At 42.5% G+C, this 21,733-nt stretch overlaps 1 protein-coding gene across 1 annotated transcript in view; it reads left to right on the forward strand.

Annotated features, from left to right (window-relative positions):
- Positions 1–21,733, forward strand: part of LOC145345151 (glutamate receptor ionotropic, kainate 2) — a 442,001-nt gene that overhangs the window by 257,567 nt on the left and 162,701 nt on the right. The window contains exons 7-9 of the mRNA XM_080192821.1: positions 10,287–10,430; positions 13,718–13,825; positions 15,603–15,716. Coding sequence (XP_080048947.1) covers positions 10,287–10,430; positions 13,718–13,825; positions 15,603–15,716 — 366 coding nt within the window. The remainder of the gene's footprint in view (positions 1–10,286; positions 10,431–13,717; positions 13,826–15,602; positions 15,717–21,733) is intronic.

The raw sequence follows: 21,733 nt of genomic DNA on the forward strand, positions 1-21,733 counted from the left end.
GTCAACCTAACCTGCACTTTGTTGAACTGTGGGAGGTAACCGAGCACCTGGAGGAAATCTAGGCACGGGGAGAATGTGCTAACTCCACACACAGTGTCACCCAAGGCCGGAATTGAACCCGGGTCCCTGGCACTAACCACTGTGCCACCGTGCCGCCCACAAAATTTCACCATTTGCCATGGTGGGATTCAAAGCCCAGTCCCCAAAGCATTACCCTGGGTCTATGGATTACTGGTCCAGTGGGAATACCGCAATGCTATTGCCTCCCCTATTATATTTATGTAAGATTGCACCTTTGATGAAAATACGGTTCTCTGACTGGAAAGGCAGAAGATGACATATAAAAAGCTTTTAGATATTGTTAGTTATTTAGCTACTGGGGAATTCTTTCCCCCTAAAGGTTATGGGGAAGCCAGGAGAATTGGAGCTTTGATGATAGAGATCGATAGATGTTTGTCAGGCAATGGCATCAAGCACTGTGGAGCTATGGCAGGTAAATGAAACTGAGGTGCAGATCAGCCATGATCTGACTGAATAACAGAGTGAGCTCATGGGGTTGAATGACATTCTCTTGTTCCTGTGATTAGAAAATGCATAATTTGATTGCAAATGGTAATTGGCTCTGAGAATGATATACAAGCTAGTAGGTAATTTTCAGTATCTGAAGCTACTAACTGAGAAGGAGGAACTGACAGACACCACAGGGATAGGATCAATTGCTCACTCCCTTCAGAGAATGTGAAGGGAGAGGGAAGGGAAAATTGAATGTGGGCTTTGGTTTTGTACGCTCTGCACCAAAAAGGCATTTTGAATGTTTAATGATGAATGATTGTAGCCTGCTTCCCCACGGTTGACTAAAAATTTCAACGATGTGAGGGAGGCTGCAGGAAATACTATGGAATTCTCCCATGCCCCAACCTTCAGGATAAAAGGCGGGTTACAGAATCCCTACAGTGCAGAAGGAGACCATTCGGCCCATTGAGTCTGCATCGATTCTCTGAAATAGCATCTTACCCAGGCCATATCCCTATTACCCCATTTATTTACCCCACTAATCCCCCTAGCTTACACATCTTGAAGCATTAAGGGACAATTTGCTTGCACACCTTTGGACCGTGGGAGGAAACAGGAGCACCTGGATGAAACCCACACAGGCACGGTGAGAATGCGCAAACTCCACACAGACAGTCAGCCAAGGCCAGAATTGAACCCAGGTCACTGGCACTGTGACGCAGCAATGCTAACCACTTGCCATGTGCCGCCCTGTGATAGAGAGAAAAATTAAGTGGGAGGTCCAAAAATCAGTTTTACATCAGCGTGAGTTTATAATGGAATCTCACGATGCTGCCTATCAGGGCAGGTCAGGAATCTTGCTTGAGGCCGGTGTAAAATTGGTTTTCCTCCCACTAATGGGTTGACTTCCTTTAAATTGCTCCTAAAAGCCTATTTCTTTGATCAAGTCTTTTGGTCACCTGACCTAATATTTTCTTAGAAACAAAATGTGATTACCCTTACTGTAAAGCAGCTCAGGAGATTTGACTATATTGCAGATGCTATAGGAATGGAAGTTGTTCTTGCTGTTAACTGGGATAAGTCAGTAACCCTGGACAGACTAGGAATTCCTCCACCTAAATCCTCATTAGATCCATCGCAATTCCAGGTGGGGATGAGGGAGAGGTGGGGGGTGGCAGGGAGGGGAGGGGATGTTGGCGGGATGGTGGATCAGTTATCTTTCTGGACATGGGTATTTGCTGCCTTTGGAGCAGATGTGACAAAGGGCAGCCTTACCTCTGTGATGCTGGCTGTTCTTCTGGTCGTCTGCTTCCACTGATTTTCTGGTGTGATCTTTTTGGAGCAGGCATCTCTAATACCCCTTCTGGGCATGGCCCAACCTTCTCAATGAATTTCCTGAGAATGATTATGATATTGACTAAGATTTTGGCTATCATGCCCCAATATCATCTTATGTTGCTCAGTGTAATGCTCCTACAAAGTGACTTGGGATGTTGTGTTATGTTAAGTGCACTTTTTAAGCACGTATTGCTATTAAATTGCAATGAGGTTCATGTCACAACCCAAGGCAGGAGGTCAAAATTTTTAAATCCCAGGAAAAACTTGTAATACTGGCACTAGCAATACTGGCTGCAGTTTTCCAGTCCTTCCCACTAGCGGGATATTCTGGTCCCACCAGCTGTGACCTTGTGCCGTGTGTTTTCCAGCACTGCAACAGGTGTGCAATGCAAATGACTAGTTATTTTGGCAGGACTGGAAGATCTCACTGGCAGCCAATGGCAAGTTGCCTCCACTGCTGGAAAATCCACCATGGGAAAGGAGGAGTTGGGGGTGGTGGAAAATCCCAGCCACTGAGTTCTATTTTAAGCTATTCAAGACCAGTTTGAGCAAGTTTTACTGGTTTTACCCTTTAATTTGATTGGACTTGATTTATTATTGTCACATGTGTTAGTAGACAGTGAAAATTATTGTTTCTTGCACGCTTCACAGACAAAGCATACTGTTCATAGAGAAGGAAAGCAGAGGGTGCAGATTGTAGTGTTACATCATAGCTAGGATGGAAAATTGGAAAGCATTCCACACTGTAGTATGTGTCTCAGCAGGTTAGGATTCCTGAAATTAGGTGCCACAACTCCTGGTAAGAGCAGTTTTAGCTTGGGACCGGTCTAACATTTGTCAAGTCCAGCTTGCTCTTGAGAAGGATAAACTTGCAAACATTGCGCGTTTAGTGATATACAACCGTCAGTGCTTTCACACACTGTGTTAACCACACCAGCATGCACTAAATAATAATTCACAGTGCAGCATTCGTTTGCAGAAAGTGTTCTGAAGGAACTGTTCCAAAAGATTATGTGATAATGTAGTGACTTAAGCACAATAACTGGTAGAACAGATTGCACCATGCCAATGGGTGTTCAGTGCAGGAATAATTAAATGAGTCATTGAGACAGGCAATATATATTGACTGTTCATGCAAAATAACTCCCTGAAGGTTGTGATGGGGATTAATAAGGTGGAAAAATGGTCGAAGCCAAAGGCAAGTGCCTATTGTTGCATTTCAAATTCAAAGCATCATTGGCCAATAACTGCTGCCATTCATCGCAATGTAACCTCCGGTAAACACGATTAAATTCGTTTTAATCACCTTATCGCAAATCCTTCTGGTGGAAGTCCATCTGTTTGAAAGCATCACCTTAAGTTATTTCCAAAATTGTAAAGATTTGTAGCCTTTTTTACATGTATGTTTTTAACAAAATCCACCATTGGCAAATGGAAAACGAAATGTATCAGTTTAGGTACATCGGAGTGCCGGAGGCCACATTTGGAAGCATGTGGAGAAATAGAAATAGAATGGCACTCGTTTTAATGAGAATACAATGCAATTTAACAGTTCATAAAACAGTAAAATTTAATCCGACACTGCAGGTTTTATTAAATTTCACCGGGAGAAAAGCAGGCATGTGACATGTGTGAGTTAACACTGATGATCTTAGACATAATAGACTTAATTAACTGATGCTGGGGAGAATAGTTTCCAAGCCATTGACCATTGATATTACTGAGCAAAGATAATAGTCTTTGTGACTTGGGGCTGGGAAGGAGGAGGTAGGGGTAGGGTTTTGGGGGGGAGTGATGGTGGTGGCAGGAAGCAGGAGTACTTCATTGATTACAAATTATTTTGAGGAACCTTGGCATTGTGAAATGTGATGTATAATTGCAAGTTTTTTTTCCTCCTTAGAACTTCTATAAAATGCTGGAAGTAGTCAGCAGTTTTGGATTAATCCAATGTCTAGGCCGATAGCTTCCAAGATGTGTAGGTTAGAGTGATTAGCGTGGTAAATGTGCAGGTTTGAGGAGATAGGGCCTGGGGTAGGATTTTTGTCAGTGCAGACTCGATGGGTCAAACAGCCTCCTTCTGCACTGAAGGGTCTCTATGATTTCTATGATTCCAGGTAAGAAAATTGACTTGTAGCCAATTTTGACAACAGGTCAAGCAAACACTTTGGGTGGGATTTTCCACCTCCCCCTCTCCTTCATTTTATGGACACTGAGGGAAGATTATTGCTGTCGCACCAGTTAGCCAGATCCTCTATCTCTTTCCTGCACTGGGCGGCACGGTAGCACAGTGGTTAGTACTGCTGCTTCACAGTGCCAGGTACCCAGGTTCAATTCCCGGCTTGGGTTACTGTCTGTGTGGAGTTTTCACGTTCTCCCCATGTCTGTGTGGGTTTCCTCCAGGTGCTCCAGTTTCTTCCACACTCTGAAAGAGGTGCTGGTTAGGTGCATTGACCAAACAGGTTTGTGATGGCTAGGGGAATTTCACATTAGCTTCATTGCAATGTTAATGTAAGCCTTACTTGTGACTAATAAATAAACTTTAAACTTTATTTCAAATTGTCATTGTTTGAGATCCAAAACACTATAGTGGTGTCATCAGCAAACCTGAAAATGGAGTTTGGAGTGGAATTTGGCCACAGAATCAGAAGTGTATAATGAATATAGTAAGGGACTGAGGACACAGCCTTGCGGGGCACTGTGTTGAGGATAATTGTGAAGGAGGTGTTGTTGCCTATCCTTACAGATTGCGGTCTGTGGGTTGGGAAGTCTGGAATCCATCTGCAGAGGGAGGAGCCGAGCCCGAGACTACAGAGTTTGGAGATGAGTTTTGTTGGAATAATTGGGGATTGAATTTAGGAGTCGCAGCGTCATGTTGCAACTGTACACAACTCTGGTGCGGCCGCACTTGGAGTACTGTGTGCAGTTCTGGTCCCCACATTACAGGAAGGATGTGGAGGCTTTGGAGAGGGTGCAGAGGAGGTTTACCAGGATGTTGCCTGGTATGCAGGGGAGGTCCTATGAGGAGAGACTGAGGGATTTGGGGTTGTTTTCACTGGAAAGAAGGCGGCTAAGAGGGGATCTTATAGAAACATATAAGATGATTAGAGGTTTAGATAGGGTGGATGGTGATAGCCTGTTTCCTCGGATGGAGAAATCTAGCACGAGGGGGCATGGCTTTAAATTAAGGGGGGGTAGTTATAGGACGGATGTCAGGGGCAGGTTCTTTACCCAGAGGGTGGTGAGGGACTGGAATGCCCTGCCTGCTGCAGTTGTAAATGCGCCTAGTTTGGGGGCGTTTAAGAGATTGGTGGATAGGTTTATGGACGAAAAGGGAGTGGTTTAGATTAGTGGGTCAATGTTTTTTTTAAAAATAAGACTGGTCGGCGCAACATTGTGGGCCGAAGGGCCTGTTCCGTGCTGTAATGTTCTATGTTCTATGTTCTAATAGTGTTGAAGGCTGAACTGTGGTCAATAAGTAGGAGCCTGACATGTGTCCTTGTTATCCAGGTGTTTCAACGTTGAGTGTAGGGCCAGGGAGATGGTCTCTATGGAAATGTTGTGTTGATAGGCAAACTGTAATGGACCCAGGCAATCTGGGAGACAAGTTATCCAGTCCAGAATTACAGCCATCAAATGTTGGGTGCAGAGGAATTAAATGGAAATAAACATGGAAACAGGTCCTGGTGTTCCAGTTTCCTCCCACAGTCCAAAATACGAGCTGGCTAGCTGCAGTAGCCATGCTAAATTCTCCCTCAGTGTACCTGAACAGGTGACGGAGTGTGGTGGCAAGGGGATTTTCAAAGTAACTTCACTGAAGTGTTAATGTAAACCAACTTGTAACACTAATAAATAAATTAAACCAGACTAAAATGACACCCACTCATAATCATTTGACACCATTGCACAAAGTCAAGTTCAAACCCACTGACTCATCATGCTGCATAAAGCAGTTTTAATTTTTCTGAATTTAGGTGAAGAAGGCAATAAAAAAGCAAATGCATGCTGGATATTCTATCGAATCATACAGGTCAAGGTCCCAGGTTTCACCTCCAATCCAGTTCACACTAGCTGAATAGCATCTCATATCGTGCATAACATAGTTTGAATGTGGAACTCTGGATAGAACAAAACTCAGAGACAAAAGTTCAAGTGTGAGACAGTCATTTTATTATCTCATAATACAGCAAGACCTCATTAAGCAAGACAGTAACCTCAACCTTGTGGAGCAGTGTAGAACAAAGGGTCAGAGAAAAAAGGTAGATTCAGAACTGAGATGAGGAGAAACGAGGGTTGTGAATCTGTGGAATTTATTGCCCCAAGTACAGTCATTCAGAGAGTAGTGAATCCATGGAATTCATTACCACAGAAAACTGTTGAGGCCAAGCATTGTTTGATTTCAAGAAGAAATTAGACAATAGCTCTTGGGGCTAAAGAGATTGAGGGATATGGGGGAAAGTGGGATCAGGGTATTGAATTTGTTGATCAGCCAAAATCAAAATCAAAGGGCTGAATGGCCTCTCCTGCTTCTAGTTGCTCTGTTTCTGTGATGTAAAGCAAGCAGTCATACTTAAATAAAAGCAAAATACTGTGGAAGCTGGAATCTGAAACAAAAACAGAAAATGCTGGGAAAACTCAGCAGGTTGGGCAGCATCAGTGGAGAGAAAAAATAAAGTTAACATTTCAAGTCTGTCCTGAAGAGGAGTCACATGGACTCGAAGCATTAACTCTACCTTCCCTCTCCACAGAATCTGCCTGACCTGTTGAGTTTTTCCAGCATTTTCTGCTGTTGTTGGTGCAGTCATTCTTGTTCATTTTCTTTTGAATATTGTCCTCTATCCTCTGCGGTGCCTACAGCTGAAGCCTGGCATTGAGATGCACCAAGGAGGTGTTGCCTGTTTGATGCTTTCGTTGCATGGTGGCTGATTTGTCGGGGGAGAAAATATACTTTTGTCAAAGGCTTTCTATTGATTTGCTGAGAGATGTGAAGGAAAAAAAGCAAAGTTTATTTCTAGTAGAGAGAAAGGCACTCTCTGGGAAATATCCTGATCTGCTATATCCAGAGGGCTTTTCTAGTGCAGACATGCCACACTGTCAGAAATTCATTCAGCGGCATAATCAGACACCACTTTATAGTCATAGAGTCATACAGTGCAGAAAAGGCCCTTTGGCCCATCGAGTCTGCACTGACAATAACTACCCCTAAAGTCGCACTAATCCCATTTATCTGCTCAATATCCTTGAATATTATAATGTTTCAAGGGCTCATTCAAATATTTCCCAGGCTGTGCATTCCAGATTCCCAACACCCTCTGAATGAAAACATATTTTCTCAAATTCCCCCTGAATCTCCTGCCCCTTATCCTAAAACTATGCCCCCTCATGATTGATCCCTCAGCCAAGGGGAACAGCTGTACCCTTCTCACCCTCTCCATACCCTTCAGAATCTTCTAAACCTCAATCATGTCTCCCCTCAACCTTCGCTGCTCTATATCAGGTAATTAAATACTTTTCAACATTACTTTCCACCATATTAAAAAACAGGCCAACTTGTGTCTGCATAAATATGATGCAAGCCCATTTGGACAGGTCCACGTACAACACTTAGAATCATAGAAACCCTACAGTATGGGAAGAGGGCATTCGGCCCATTGAGTCTGCACCGACCACAATACCACCTAGGCCTTACCCCTGTATCACTATATATTTACCCTCTAATCCACGAATCTCAGGACACTAAGGGTCAATTTAGCATGGCCAATCAACCTAACCCGCGCATCTTCGGACTATGGGAAGAAACCGGAGCATCCGGAGGAAGCCCATGCAGAGATGAGGAGAACGTGCAAACTCCACATGGACAGTTATCCATACCAGGAATCGAACTCAGGTCCCTGGAGCTGTGAAGCAGCAGTGCTGACCACTGTACTACTATGTCACCCACACTGGAACTCCTTGAACATTGGATTTATCCTTGAACAGTGGACTTATTATTTCCAGCTTTTCAAACTGGACTTATAGTCATAAGAATTTTCATATGGTGACCCTCATGCTGGAAAAACAGTAATCATTGCATTTCTATCAATGCGACATGGTGGTGACACAATGGCACAGTGGTTAGCACTGCTGCCTCACAGCGCCAGGGACGTGGGCTCAATTCTCGGCTTGGGTCACCATCTGTGTGGAGTCTGCACATTCTCCTCATGTCTGCATGGGTTTCCTCCAGGCACTCGGTTTCCTCCCATAGTCCAAAAGACGTGCTGGTCAGGGGCATTAGCCATGCTAAATTCTTCCTCAGTGTACCCGAACAGGCGCCAGAGTGTGGCAACGAGGGAATTTTCACAGTAACCTCATTGCACTGTTAATGTAAATCTACTTGTAATGTTAATAAATAAACTTAAAACTTGCTTATACCGTACCGTATCCTATTGAAAAATATGAAGGCAGTTGACACAAAGTGCAGCACTGAATTATCACAAGAAGTTGGAGTATCTGGCTCAAAACTGGCTGAGTGTCCGCCACATTAGTAATGGGATCTTAATCAGCATGACATGTCTGATGAACGCAGAGCAGCAATCGACAAAGGCAGTAGGAGGCTGAATGGCAAAAGTTGAAAGAGCACAAAAGATAATACTAAAACAAAGGTGCGCTCTCCAGGTTGCAAATTGAGAAGTACATTCAATTATGGCCACTGAGGCAGAATGGGGAAATTTAATTTGGATAAGGGGACACAGACTTAAAGTGACAAAAGGCGAATTTAGGTAGAGAAAAGCTGGAATGGATTGGGATAGAGGAGTTATTGAGAAAATAATTAGCTGTTGGGTTTTTCTGTGCGTATTTCTTCTTATTCATTCATGGGACATGGGCATTGCTGGTTGGCCAGCATTTATTGCTCTTCCCAAGTTGTCCTTGGAGAGCATTTGAGAGTCAACCACATTGCTGTGGCTCTGACGTCACATACAGATCAGACTGAGTTAAGGATGGCAAATTTCCTTCCCTGAAGGACATTAGTGAACCAAATGGATTTTTCCAACAATCGCCAATGGTATTACGGTCATCAGTGGATTTTTAATTCCAGATTTTTTATTGAATTCGAATTCCACTACCTGCGATGGCAGGATTCAAACCCGGGTCCTAGAACATTGGCTGAGTGCTGGATTAATAGTCTAGTGGTAATACCACTGGGTCATTGCCTCCCCTATGATGGAATGATGGAAGAAGGGCCAAATGACCTTCCTTTTCAGGATTATCCCAACACACTGTATCATGGAATGATGGGATGCAGGAATGTGTTGGTGATTTCCCACACATTGAGCCCTGTTACGAATCTGCTTAGTGGGGACCAGAAGATTCTCTAAAGGAGTTGGGGGAGTGATGCAATATTATCACAGATCATTGATTTTGGTTGAGCGGATGTATGGAACCTTGATAAATGGATGTAATTACAATACATATGAACCAGAATTGAACTGAATGATCATACAGGCTTATGGGGCCAGATTGCCTACTCCTGTTCTTATGAATGCTCAATAAGTTCTTATCAAAATTCCTCTATTTGCTATTTTATACAATCATAGAATCCCTACAGCTCAGAAGGAGGCCATTCAGCCCATCGAGTTTGCACAGACCACAATGCCACCCAGACCTTATTCCCATAACCCCACATATTCACCATGTTAATCCCCTGACACTAAGGGGCAATTTAGTTTTTGCCTTATTTTAAATATGTGACTTAATGCTTCCATTTAAAATAATAGATCAAGGAATTTAATATAAAAGTATCAAGCTACCATATGAAAGTTTTATCCATGCTCCACAAGGAACAGTGACCATTTCATGAGAACAATATAGGCCACTGGCAGAAGACAATGTTGAATTCCAGCTCTGGCAGTGTCCCATATCTGGACACAGAATGCCAGAACCAGTCAGAGCCCCAGAGGCGAGGAAAACAGCTCAGAACAAACCCTACAGCACGAGTTAAGACTGATCTGTGCCCATCAACAAGATGAATTTGGTGGGTGGAGACAGACTTCCCAGCAGAGAGACTCTCGACAAAGAAATGATTATCGGATCCGCCAAGAAAGATTTTGTATGATTTTTAATTTCATATGTTTTTCATTAACATCTTAACAAAAGGGTGCTGTAAGAAAAAGGAAAAATCTGACACGTTTATGATTACCCACAGGTGCTAAATGGCCTTTTAATTTGTAGAAAGGGATGTAACTAGCTCAGTATTTCCTAAGGCAAAAGCAGAGGCAGAAAATAAAACCCACAGACGCTGGAAATAATCAAAGAAGAGAAATGCGGAACAGGTCCAAAGGTTGGCATTTCGGGTGTGACCTTTCGTCATTATCTATTTGAGTCATTGGGGTGTCTGATGTAAATGTCCCTGGTTAGTAGCATTGTGTGATTTGATTATTGTCTTGTATTTCTAATTTCAGACAAATGCTGCCTTAGTTTATGATGCAGTTCATGTTGTTTCGGTGGCTGTGCAGCAGTCTCCACAGATGACCGTCAGCTCCTTACAGTGTAACAGGCACAAACCATGGCGTTTTGGGAGTCGCTTCATGAAGTTCATTAAAGAGGTACTACATGTTTGGAACTTTTAATTCTTGTCTCCCTTTCAATTCCAACCCATTTACTCTCTACCCAATATCAGCTTTATGTTCTTTGCAAATAGAGCATTAACTGCATGAATGCCAAGGAGCTATTGAATGCACTCCTCAATGACATGGAGCTACAGTTTCCTCTTCTCTTGAAAAAAAATCACCTTTCTTCTCCATTAATTACAAATTGCAGACAACATAGAAGGGTCTCATGGTTTTAATGATTGCACATTTATTAGCTCGGTAAGAAGTCTCACAACAGATGAGAGCTCCTGATGAAGGAGCAGTGCTCCAGAAACTCCTGATTCGAAATGAACTTATTGGACTTTAACCTAGTGTTGTGAGACTCCTTATTATGCCCACCCCAGTCCAATGCTGGCATCTCCACATCATTCATTAGTTGACAAAATACGCCAGTCGCAAAGCCCCTGTAATGAAAATTCTTTCACACTCCTTGAGTATCTAATAGACCACTATAAAAATATAAATCTTGTAAAGGTTGGGCATCGGCTGCAGATTATATGAAGGCTTTCCAAAGTGGCTGAATAGTAATTTCAAGCAGCCAGCAGAAGATTTGAATAAAGTTGTGGGGGATATGTGGCCCAGAGAAGTGATAATATAAGAATGTCAGCCAAGTAACTCCAGGACAGCTTTTTCTCATTCTGGTTAATTGAAGGATCATTGATCTCATGTACTTTCAATAATGCCTTGTAACTTAAGGAAGTCATAGAGTCATGGAGGTATACAGCGTGGAAACAGGCCCTTTGTCCCAACTTGTCCATACCATCCCTCTTTTTAAACACTAAGCTAGTCCCAATTACCCATGTTTGACCCATATCTCTCTGTAGCCATCTTGCCATGTAACTGTCTAAATTCTTTTTAAAAGACAAAATTGTACCTACTACTACCTCTGGCAGCTTTCTCCAGACACTCACCACCCTCTGTGTGAAAAAAATTGCCTCTCTGGACCCTCTTGTATCTCTCCCTTCTCACCTTAAATCTATGCCCTCTAGTTTTAGATTCCACTTACCTTTGGGAATAAGATGTTGACTATCTAGGTAGGTGCCCCTCATTATTTTGTAGACATCTATAAGATCACCTCTAAGCCTCCTACGTTCCAGGGAAAGAAATTCCCTGTCTATCCAGCCTCTCCTTATAATTCAAAAAATCAAGTCCCAGTTGCATCCTAGTAAATCTTTTCTGCACTCTTTATAGTTTAATTCAATTTGGCAAAGTTTTTGGGGTCAGTGATGGTTCATGCTGAAGTTTATGCAGGTAGTGCAGGATAATACAAGGCTTTGCTATTTCTCTACTCCAAAGCAGCATGATGATCTTCACTGCCTACCATCAATGGCAATATTGTTTATGGTCATCTTCAATCTGCTATTACCTCCCAGCTGAGTCTAACTTTCTGTGTGCTGTGCTCCTGAACATCTCCAGGTACGGTGGCACTGTTGTCTCACAACGCCAGGGACCTGGGTTCAATTCCCAGCTTGTGTCAGTGTCTGTGTGGAGTCTGCACATTCTCTTCGAGTCTGTGTGGGTTTCCTCTGGGTGCTCTGATTTTCTCCCGCAGTTATTAGTAAGTATGGAGAAGACTGTGTGCCAAAGAAGCAAATCTATGTGTTTCCCAACCAGAAACCATGGACGAACAGGGATATCCACTGCTTGCTGAAGTCCAGGTCTGAGGCATTCAAGTCAGGTGACCCTGACCTATACAAGAAAGCCAGATCTAAGGAGATCCATCAAAGAGGCCAAAAGACAGTACCAGACCAAGCTAAACCCCCAGGCTAGTCACATGGACCCCTGCCAACTATGGCAAGCTCTGCAAAACATAACAACCTACAAGATGAAAGCGCAAATTCACCCCTCCCTGATGAGTTCAATGCATTCTATAACCAATTTGGACACCCAGCATAATTTAAGACTCCATGTACCCTGCACATTCTCTCTTCCATCAGGAAAAAGATACAAAAGTCTGATGACGCGTACTGACCAACTCAAGAACAGCTGCTGTCAGACTTTTGAATGGACTTATCTTGCATTAAGTTGATCTTTCTCTACACCCTAGCTATGATAGTAACATTACTTTCTGCACTCTCTCGTTTCCTTGTCTATGAACGGTATGTTTTATCAGTATAGCACTCAAGAAACAGTACTTTTCACTATTTGTTAATACATGTGACAATAATAAATCAGATCAAATCAAATCAAAAAGAACAGCTTCTTCCCTGCTGCCATCAGACTTTTGAATGGACCTACCTCACTTTAAGTTGACCTTTCTCTACACCCTAGCTATGAATGTAACACTACATTCTGCACTCTCTCTTTTCCTTCTCCATATATGCATCCTTTGCCTGTATAGCGCTCAAGAAACAATACTTTTCACTGTATACTAATACGTGTGACAATAATAAATGAAATGAAATCAAATAGGTCTGAAAGACATGCTGGCTAGGTGCATTAGGCAATGCTAAATTCTCTCCCTCAGTGTAACCCGAATAGGCACCGGAGCATGGCGACTAGGGGATTTTCACAGTAACTTCATTGTAATGTTAATGTAAGCCTACCTGTGCCTAATAAATAAACTTAAAACTTAAGGCAGTTGACGCTAGCAAAATAATCCTGCTGTCTGAATGCATATCATCAGTTGGAAGTCTCCTTTTTCCCTCCGAATCCTCCTTTTGTCTGCTGCATTGTGTGAATCCTGTCAATGGGTTTATACCCATGTTATAGAACCATAAAATCCCTATAGTGCAGGAGTTGGCCATGTGGCCCATCAACTCTGCATCAACCCTCTGAAAGAACATTTCACCCAGGTTATTCACCACCATGAGAGTCAATGATGAAGACACTGCTTAGAAAATGTTAAGGTGTACCTGCGGCAGCTTGTTACACTTTGTTTAACCTCCGCATGGCTTTTACTGATGTCGGAAGTCTCAATATTGCTGTGTGTCTCATGATTCTCTCCCTGCTGGCAGAGTCATATTTTCTATTCAAGGCCATGACAGTATGGGAACTGAGTTCACCAATGTTAGTGATCAATAAGGCCCACTAGTGATTATTTTTACCATCTACCACTTTCAGTGGGTAAATTGTGTTACAAGCAGCAGCAAATATATGTGAAACCAAATGAACAAGGTCAGTTTTTATGTGAATCCAGATGAACAAGGTCAGTTTATGTGCGAATCCAAATGAGCAAGGTCAGTTTTTCCCAATGTGAATCTCTGCTTTACTTATTTTACTAACTTTGTTTCTTTATCTAGGCCCACTGGGAAGGACTGACTGGCCGAATTATATTCAATAGTACCAACGGCTTGAGAACAGATTTTGATTTGGATGTGATTAGCCTCAAGGAGGAAGGCCTTGAGAAGGTACTGAATTATTTTTGTTAAGTGATTGGCTGATAGAAAAAAGAACACGATGAGTCATTAGCTAGGAAATGAAAACGTTTAATCTGTGTTTGGCAAGATGACTGCATATGTGTCTGTGTTTATACTCCCATGAATAATTTATCTGTCAATGAAATCACACTTAAAAGTATGAAAACTTGATTCAGATCTGATATCAGGGCTTAAACACACACGGCCTTGCCCATTGGGAAAGCAAATCAGAATTTGCTGGATGAATATAGGAATGTTGAGATAAGTACATTTTAATGATGTCCTTTTCTTGCTGCAGCTTCACATCCATTGTTAAGAAAATTAGTTACTTTTTAGTCCCACCACCAATAATGGCATTACAATATTTTGCCCTATCTGCATCTCCTCCAGCCATGAAGATCCTTGCTTTGTTTTTAATAACCTTTTAAAAACCTTTCATCAGGATTCTGGTCACACCTCCAAATATCATGTCAACAGCTCGGCTTCTACCCTTAATTTCTGCAAATGCTCCAAACATTTTTTTAATGTTAGAATAAATTGGAAGTAGTTATTGTTGGAGTTGTTTTCTCCTCCTTTTTGAACGCAGTGTCTAAAGCTTGGTTAAATGCATTATCTTCTTTGCTAATGTTTAGTGGAGTAGGCATGAATTACCCATGGACATTCATCTTGTGTCTGAATCTGCAACTTTACAAGAACCAAAGTTTCAATGAAGATATCTAATGTTGTTGACACTACTCTCTTCAGCGCCAAACATGTGGAGACTATTTGCAATGCTGAGTGTGCTTCCTGTAGCTGGTTCCTCCAGTAGCTGGAGAGAACAAAGTGACTGCTGCTTTGCTATTGAAGTCACTTTGGACAATGGTGACCTTTGTCTTATGGTTCTTTGCACCTAGATGGATCTCAAGCTGCGGTATGCAAAGCCCGGTCCTGCATCATTTTAGCCACATACACAGGCTGTTTGAAAGGCCTACAGGTTCTGCAGTCCTGAGGGACAGCACCATCATCAGTGCTTATTCCTGATCTGCTTGTATCACTGGTCATTGCATCTGCTCGAGAGCATGGTACCAATGACATCGAAAAAGGCTCATCTGCAACTCACCCCCCCACAACCTTCTGAGACTGCAAGGCACGTGTCTTTCCACTCTGGTACCCAGAACTCAATGGCTGCAGTCTGAGCATTCATGGAAGAAGAACAGATATCCTATTCCTAGTTTGGATTTGGCATGGTTACGTCCTTAGATTCAGTATCACTGGATGTTCCCATGTATGGCACAGTGGTTAACACTGCTCCCTCACAGCACCAGGGACAAAGGTTCGATCCCGGCCTTGGGTCACTGTCTGTGTGGAGTTTGCACTTTCTCCCCATGACTGCGAAGGCTTTGCCTGGGTGCTCTGGTTTCCTCCCACAGTCCAAAGTTGTGCGGGTTAGGTTGATTGGCCATGCTAAAATTGACCCTAGTGTCAGGGGGGATTAGCAGGATAAGTGTGTGGGGTTACAGAGATGGGGCCTGGGTGGTATTGTGGTTGGTACAGAATCGATGGGCTGAATTGCCTCCTTCTGTACTGTAGGGATTCTTTGTTTCTAAATGGCATGATCACCTTCCTTGAACAGTCATTGACTCGCCTTCAATAAAATTACGAACACTAGCAAAAACCAGGTGAACAGTCAATTTCAATTTAAGAAAGGGATTATCTTCTTGTAAGAACGTTTTTAAGGTTTCACTAATATAATCATTTTCATAATTGCATACGTTATTCTCCATTATAGATTGGGACCTGGGAAACAAACAGTGGATTGAACATGACTGAGAATCGCAAAGGAAAGACGGCTAACATCACTGATTCATTATCCAACCGATCATTAGTTGTTACGACGATTCTGGTAAATTATTATGCATCTCTCGCCTTTGAATTGTGGTGTGCAGTGTTTATACTAACGAGCAAATGGCCATGTTAAGCATCAGAATTTTCAACTAACATTAATCAGCTTAGAAGGTAACGATATGGAACCTTCAGATTAAGGTTTGTCATTGAGAGCTGACATGCTGGTCTGGCCTGGAATATCCTTGCATAAAATGTAAGATGGGATATTTTGAAATATAATTGTCTTAAGGCATTTGTTTTTTGAAAAACCTGGACAACAACATCAAGTTCTTCATGTAAAAAAAAAGTAAGATGGAAGGTAAGATATCTCAGCAAGTAAAAGGTGAGTGATGGCAAACTTACTGTTTAAAAATGTGAATATTGGAGGAGCAAGAGAAGACTGAGGGATGGAAGGAATTCTATTGTCATTACATTCTGGTGCTGCGGTGTATTTTATGTAACTGAGTCTTACCAATTTAAAAATTCCACACACTGTAAAAGAAAATATTGGGAAATTGGATATTGCAGATGTCTAAAGTGGGTTTTTAACTTTTGGAATTATGAGTCATATTTGTCTCTTTGCAAAGATTTCCTCAAAAAAAGGGCTGAATGTGATGCAATGATGAAAGATAAGAGGTGATTTGGTCTTTGGTAGTAGTGCGGATGGACTACACAAAGTTTTACTGCTGAAGTTGGTATCCAGTGATTATGCAAAGGGCATCCCAAATGGAAGTGCCCATGTTACAGATCGCTGACAACTAAAAACTATACAGTACAGGAACAGGCCCTTCACTCCATCAAGCCTGCATTGATCATATTGTTCTGTCTAGACCAACCGCCTGTATCCCTCTATTCCCCATCTGTTCATGTATCTATCTAGATAAATCTTAAATGTCGCTAACGTGTCTGCCTCAACCACCTCAGTTGGCAGTGCATTCCAGGTCCCCACTACCCTCTGTGTAAAAAATCTCCCCCGCACACCTCTACCGAACCTTTCCCCCCTTATCTTGAACTTGTGCCCCCCTTCTAATAGTCATTTCTGCTTCGGGAAAAAGCTTCCAACTGTTCACCTTATCTGTGCCCGTCATAATTTTATAAATTTCTATCAGGTCGCCCCTTAGTCTGTCTTTTAAGGCAGAACAATCCCAGTTTATTCAGTCTCTCCTCATAACTAATACCCTTGATACCAGTCAACATCCTGGTAAACCTTGTCTATACTCTCTTCAAAATCTCCACGTCCTTCTGATAGTGTGGCGATCAGAATTGGACACAGTATCCCAAATATGACCTAACCAACTAGCTCATAGGTGAGCTAGTCATCTAGACATGGTAGAGCAGCAGTGCATAAAAAGACAACATTGCAACACGGTGGCACAGTGGTTAGCACTGCTGTCTCACAGTACCAGGGACCCAGGTTCAGTTCCGGCCTTGGGTGATTGCCTGTGTGGAGTTTGCATGTTCTATCCATGTCTACGTGGGCTTTCTCTGGGTGCTCTGGTTTCATCCCACAGTCCAAAACTGCAAGTTAGGTTGATTAGCCATGCTAACTCGTTCCAAGATGTGTCGGTTCGAGAGATTAGCAAGGTAAATACCCGTGGTCCTGGGGATAAGTCCAGGGTAAGATGCTTTGTTGGAGGGCCAGTGCAGACTAAAAGGGCCAAATAGCTGCGTTCTGCACTGTAGGGATTCTATGGAACGGACTCAGTGGACAACAGCATGTTATCTGCAAGGCCCTAAAGGGACAGTTCACCCTCCACACTACAACAGCGGTAGTAATGATCACCACTGCCCTCAACTTTTATGCCACAGGCTGATTCTGGGTGCCGGAGGAGATATTGTGGGAATCAAGCATTATTCTGTGCAAAGCTCTATTAGTGAAAGCAGCTTAACTTTTTCTAAATTCCTGCTTTATGCAAGGCATGTGGTATTGTTGACTGAATGGATATAATTATTTGTCATGGCATATCAACACCAGATATGATTGTTCATTGACACATGGTCTCTGGGGAATACATGTGAGGTACAATTTTATGACTCCCTGTCGAATCCAGAAACATTTGAAATTCCTGCACAGTGTATACTGGGTTTCCTGAGATTTAGCAAACCCTGTGACAGAAAAAGCAAGGAAGTCTGCTGAGGGTGCAAATTATTCATGTGATAGTTTAACTCTGAGGCAATCTGATAAACACGGCTCATCAGAAGTGAAGGAATGATGGAAATTTGGAGCATCGGTGATGTGAAATGCTATGTGGCGATCTTGACTGGCAATTATCCTGCGACCTGTACCCCTAGGGGAGGTGACAGCTAGTGGTATTATCACTAGACTATTCATTCAGAAACTCAGCGAATGTTCAGGGAATCTGGGTTCGAATCCCACCATGGCAAATGGTGAAATTTGAATTCAATTAAAAAAATCTGGAATTAAGAATGTACCGATGACCATGACATTTTCCGATTGTTGGGAAACCCACCTGGTTCACAAATGTTCTTGAGGGAGGGAAATCTGTCGTCCTTACCTGATCTGGCCTACATGTGACTCCAGAGCCAAAACAATGTGGCTGACTTTCAATTGCCCTCAGAGGGCAGCTAGGTTTGGGCAATAAATGCTGACCAGCCAGTGGCACCCATGCCCCACACATGAATAAAATAAAAGCAGAAATTAGATACAATGAACAACATAGGCGGACCAGATTGGGAATGCATAAGCCAGGCAATCCAACAGTACGTTTACGTAAATCTCTTGGTTGCTTGATATGTTTTGTTTTTCCGAGGAAATGAATTTATTCTTTTAGACAACTCCCACTGTGTTTCTGTGACAATTTATTTATGTTCAAGTTTACATAGTCTAAAGAAGATAGATTCAGTGAGTCACAGAATTTGACTTTTGTGCATAATAACAAACTTTCTGACTGATATGTTAGTTAGCAAGTCACTGGTTAGCTGCTTGTTATGGTTATTATTGCAGGCTCTTTGTGAGTTTCGTTTGTTCCGACAAGTTAAATCATACTGAATGATGCACTACAAAATCATTTGCCTTTTTTATTTAGGGATCATAATAGCAAAGATAAGGTTTGTTTTTTTTCGAGGAAACAAAGGAAGATTGTGGCACAAAACTGTAGTTCTCGAGGATTATTGATTAATTTTAAGATGATGTTAACTTCTGTGGAGTGGGCTGTTTGTGTTATGCTGTTTAACACATATTTTCACCTGAGTTTATTCATTCTTCCTGTGCACTACTAGCCCAATTAGGTGACACTGAAGATCAGTTTTCATCCTGCAATAGCTATCATTGTACAGGTTCTTTGAAATTAGCCAATCACTGCCCAAGGTTTACTTGCAATCATTAGCAAAGTGAAGGAAGGTGACATTGACAGTAGCTATCAATGATCTATTCACTGACACACATTGTTTGGGTTTTGCCAACACAGCTCACTACAGCTTTGGCCCAAAGAATGGGAAAAGAGATTAGAGTGACTGTCCTTGATATCAGGGCAGCATTTGACCGAGTGTGTCATCAAGGAGCCCTAACAAAATGGAAACCATTGGGAAAAGAGAGAAAACTCTCTGCTGGTTGGAGTCAAGCCTAACACAAAGGAAGGTGTTTGTGGTTGTTGGAGGGTAATCAATTCAACCTCAGGATATTGCTGCAGGAGTTCCTAAGCCCAACAACCTTCAACTGCTTCATCAATGACATGCCCTCCATTATAGGTCAGAAATAGGGATAACTGCACAATATTCTGTACAATTTGCAACTTCTCAGCTACTGAAGCAGTCCATGTCCATATGCAGCAAGAACTGGATAACATTCAGTCTTGGACTGATAAATGGAAAGTAACATTCATTACACATAAGTACCACTTTGAACAAAAGAGAATCTAACAACCTCCCCTTGACATTCATCAGCATTAGCATTGCTGAATATCCCTAATGTCAGCATCCTGAGGGTTATTGTTGACTAGAAACTTAATGGACTAGCCACATAAACACCATGGCTACAAAAGAAGGTCACGGACTGTGGATTCTGCAGAGAGTTGCTCACTTCTTAGCTCCCCAAAGCCAGTCTACCATCAATAAATGTCAAATCAGTTGGATGATGGAATACTCTCCACTTGCCTAGATAAATGTAGCCACACAACACACAAAAATCTCAAAACCATTCAGAACAAAGCAGTTATCTTGATTAGTACCTTGTCTGCGACATTAAACACCCATTAATCCCTCCACGACAATATACAGTGACAGCAGTGTGAACTATTATATATATGTTATATATTATTATTATATATATATAAGATGCACTGCAGCAAGTCACCACACCTTTTACAGCATCTTCCAAATCTACCACCTAGATGGACAAGGGAGCTGATGTTTGAGAACAGTACCTGCTACAAGTACTCCTCCAATCTACACACCATTCTGACATGAAAAAATGTTGTTTTTTTTTCCGTATCGTTGGGACAAAATCCTGGAACTCCCTCCTTAACAGCACTGTGGGTGTATGCATATCACATAGACTGCAGCAGTTCAAGAACGTCAGTCATTACCACTGTCTTATGGGGAATTAAGAATGGGCAATAAATGCTGGCCTAGCTAAAAATGTTCTACAGAATTAGAAATAACAGCATAGACTTATACAGACAATATTTGATTTTTGCAGTAAATATTGATCCAAATCCTAAAATGAATTATTTAAATGTTTTAGGATTATTATGGTAATTCTGTGGAGGTTCTTCAGCCAAAAGATTTGTCGAATCCCCAGAGAAATGGCATAAAAATACTGAAAATGTTCATTGACATCCTTTTTCCAGAGTTGCAGCTGGTTTTTCCCTAAAGTTCTGGCAGGAGATCAGAATGCCAGTAAGAATTCAAGGCCGTACCATTCAGCAGATTATGTTTGGATTGTGGGTGGCATGGTGGCACAGTGGTTTGTACTGCTCCTCACAGCCTCAGGGACTCGGGTTCAATTCCTGGCCTGGGCTATTGTCTGTGTGGAGTTTGCATGTTCTCCCCGTGTCTGCGTGGGTTTCTTCTGGGTGTTCCGGTTTCCTCCCACACTCCAAAAATGTGAGGGTTAGGTGGATTGACCATGCTGAATTGCCCCTTAGTATCAGAGGGATTAGCAGGGTAAAATTGTGGGATGATGGAGATAGGGCCTGTGTTGGATTGTTGTCAGCTCAGGTTCAATGGGCCGAATGGCCCCCTTCTGCATTGTAGGGATTAGAACATAGAACATAGAACACTACAGCACAAACAGGCCCTTCGGCCCACGAGTTGCGCCGATCACATCAACACCTATCTATAACCCCCAATCCCATAAAACCCCATATACTCATCCAGAAGTCTTTTAAAAGACCCCAGCGAGTTCGCCTCCACCACCACTGACGGCAGCCGATTCCATTCACTCACCACCCTCTGAGTGAAAAACTTACCCCTAACATCACTTCTGTACTTTCCTCCCCGCACCTTAAACCTGTGTCCTCTCGTAGCGACCATTTCAACCCGGGGAAATAGCCTCTGAGAATCCACCCTATCTATTCCTCTCAACATTTTATAAACCTCTATCAGGTCGCCTCTCAACCTACATCTCTCCAGGGAAAAGAGACCCAGTTCCCTCAACCTAACTTCATAAGGCATGCCTCCCAGTCCAGGCAACATCCTTGTAAATCTCCTCTGTACCCTTTCAATAGCTTCTACGTCTTTCCTATAGTGAGGCGACCAGAACTGCGCACAGTACTCCAAATGAGGCCTGACAAGGGTCTTATAAAGTTGCAGCATTACCTCCCGACTCCTAAACTCAATCCCTCGATTTATGAAGGCCAGTACACCATACGCCTTCTTGACCACCTCTTCCACCTGCGAGGCTGATTTAAGAGTCCTGTGGACCCGGACCCCAAGATCCTTCTGCTCCTCAACACTACAAAGACTCCTGCCCTTGATAGTGTACTCGTTCATCCCGTTGGTTCTGCCAAAATGGACGACTACGCATTTATCCGCGTTGAAGTCCATCTGCCACTTCTCCGCCCAGTCCTGCATCCT

This window comes from Carcharhinus amblyrhynchos, chromosome 7, assembly GCF_965287045.1.
Source record: "Carcharhinus amblyrhynchos chromosome 7, sCarAmb.v2.hapA, whole genome shotgun sequence".
Taxonomy (NCBI): Eukaryota; Metazoa; Chordata; class Chondrichthyes; order Carcharhiniformes; family Carcharhinidae; genus Carcharhinus; species Carcharhinus amblyrhynchos.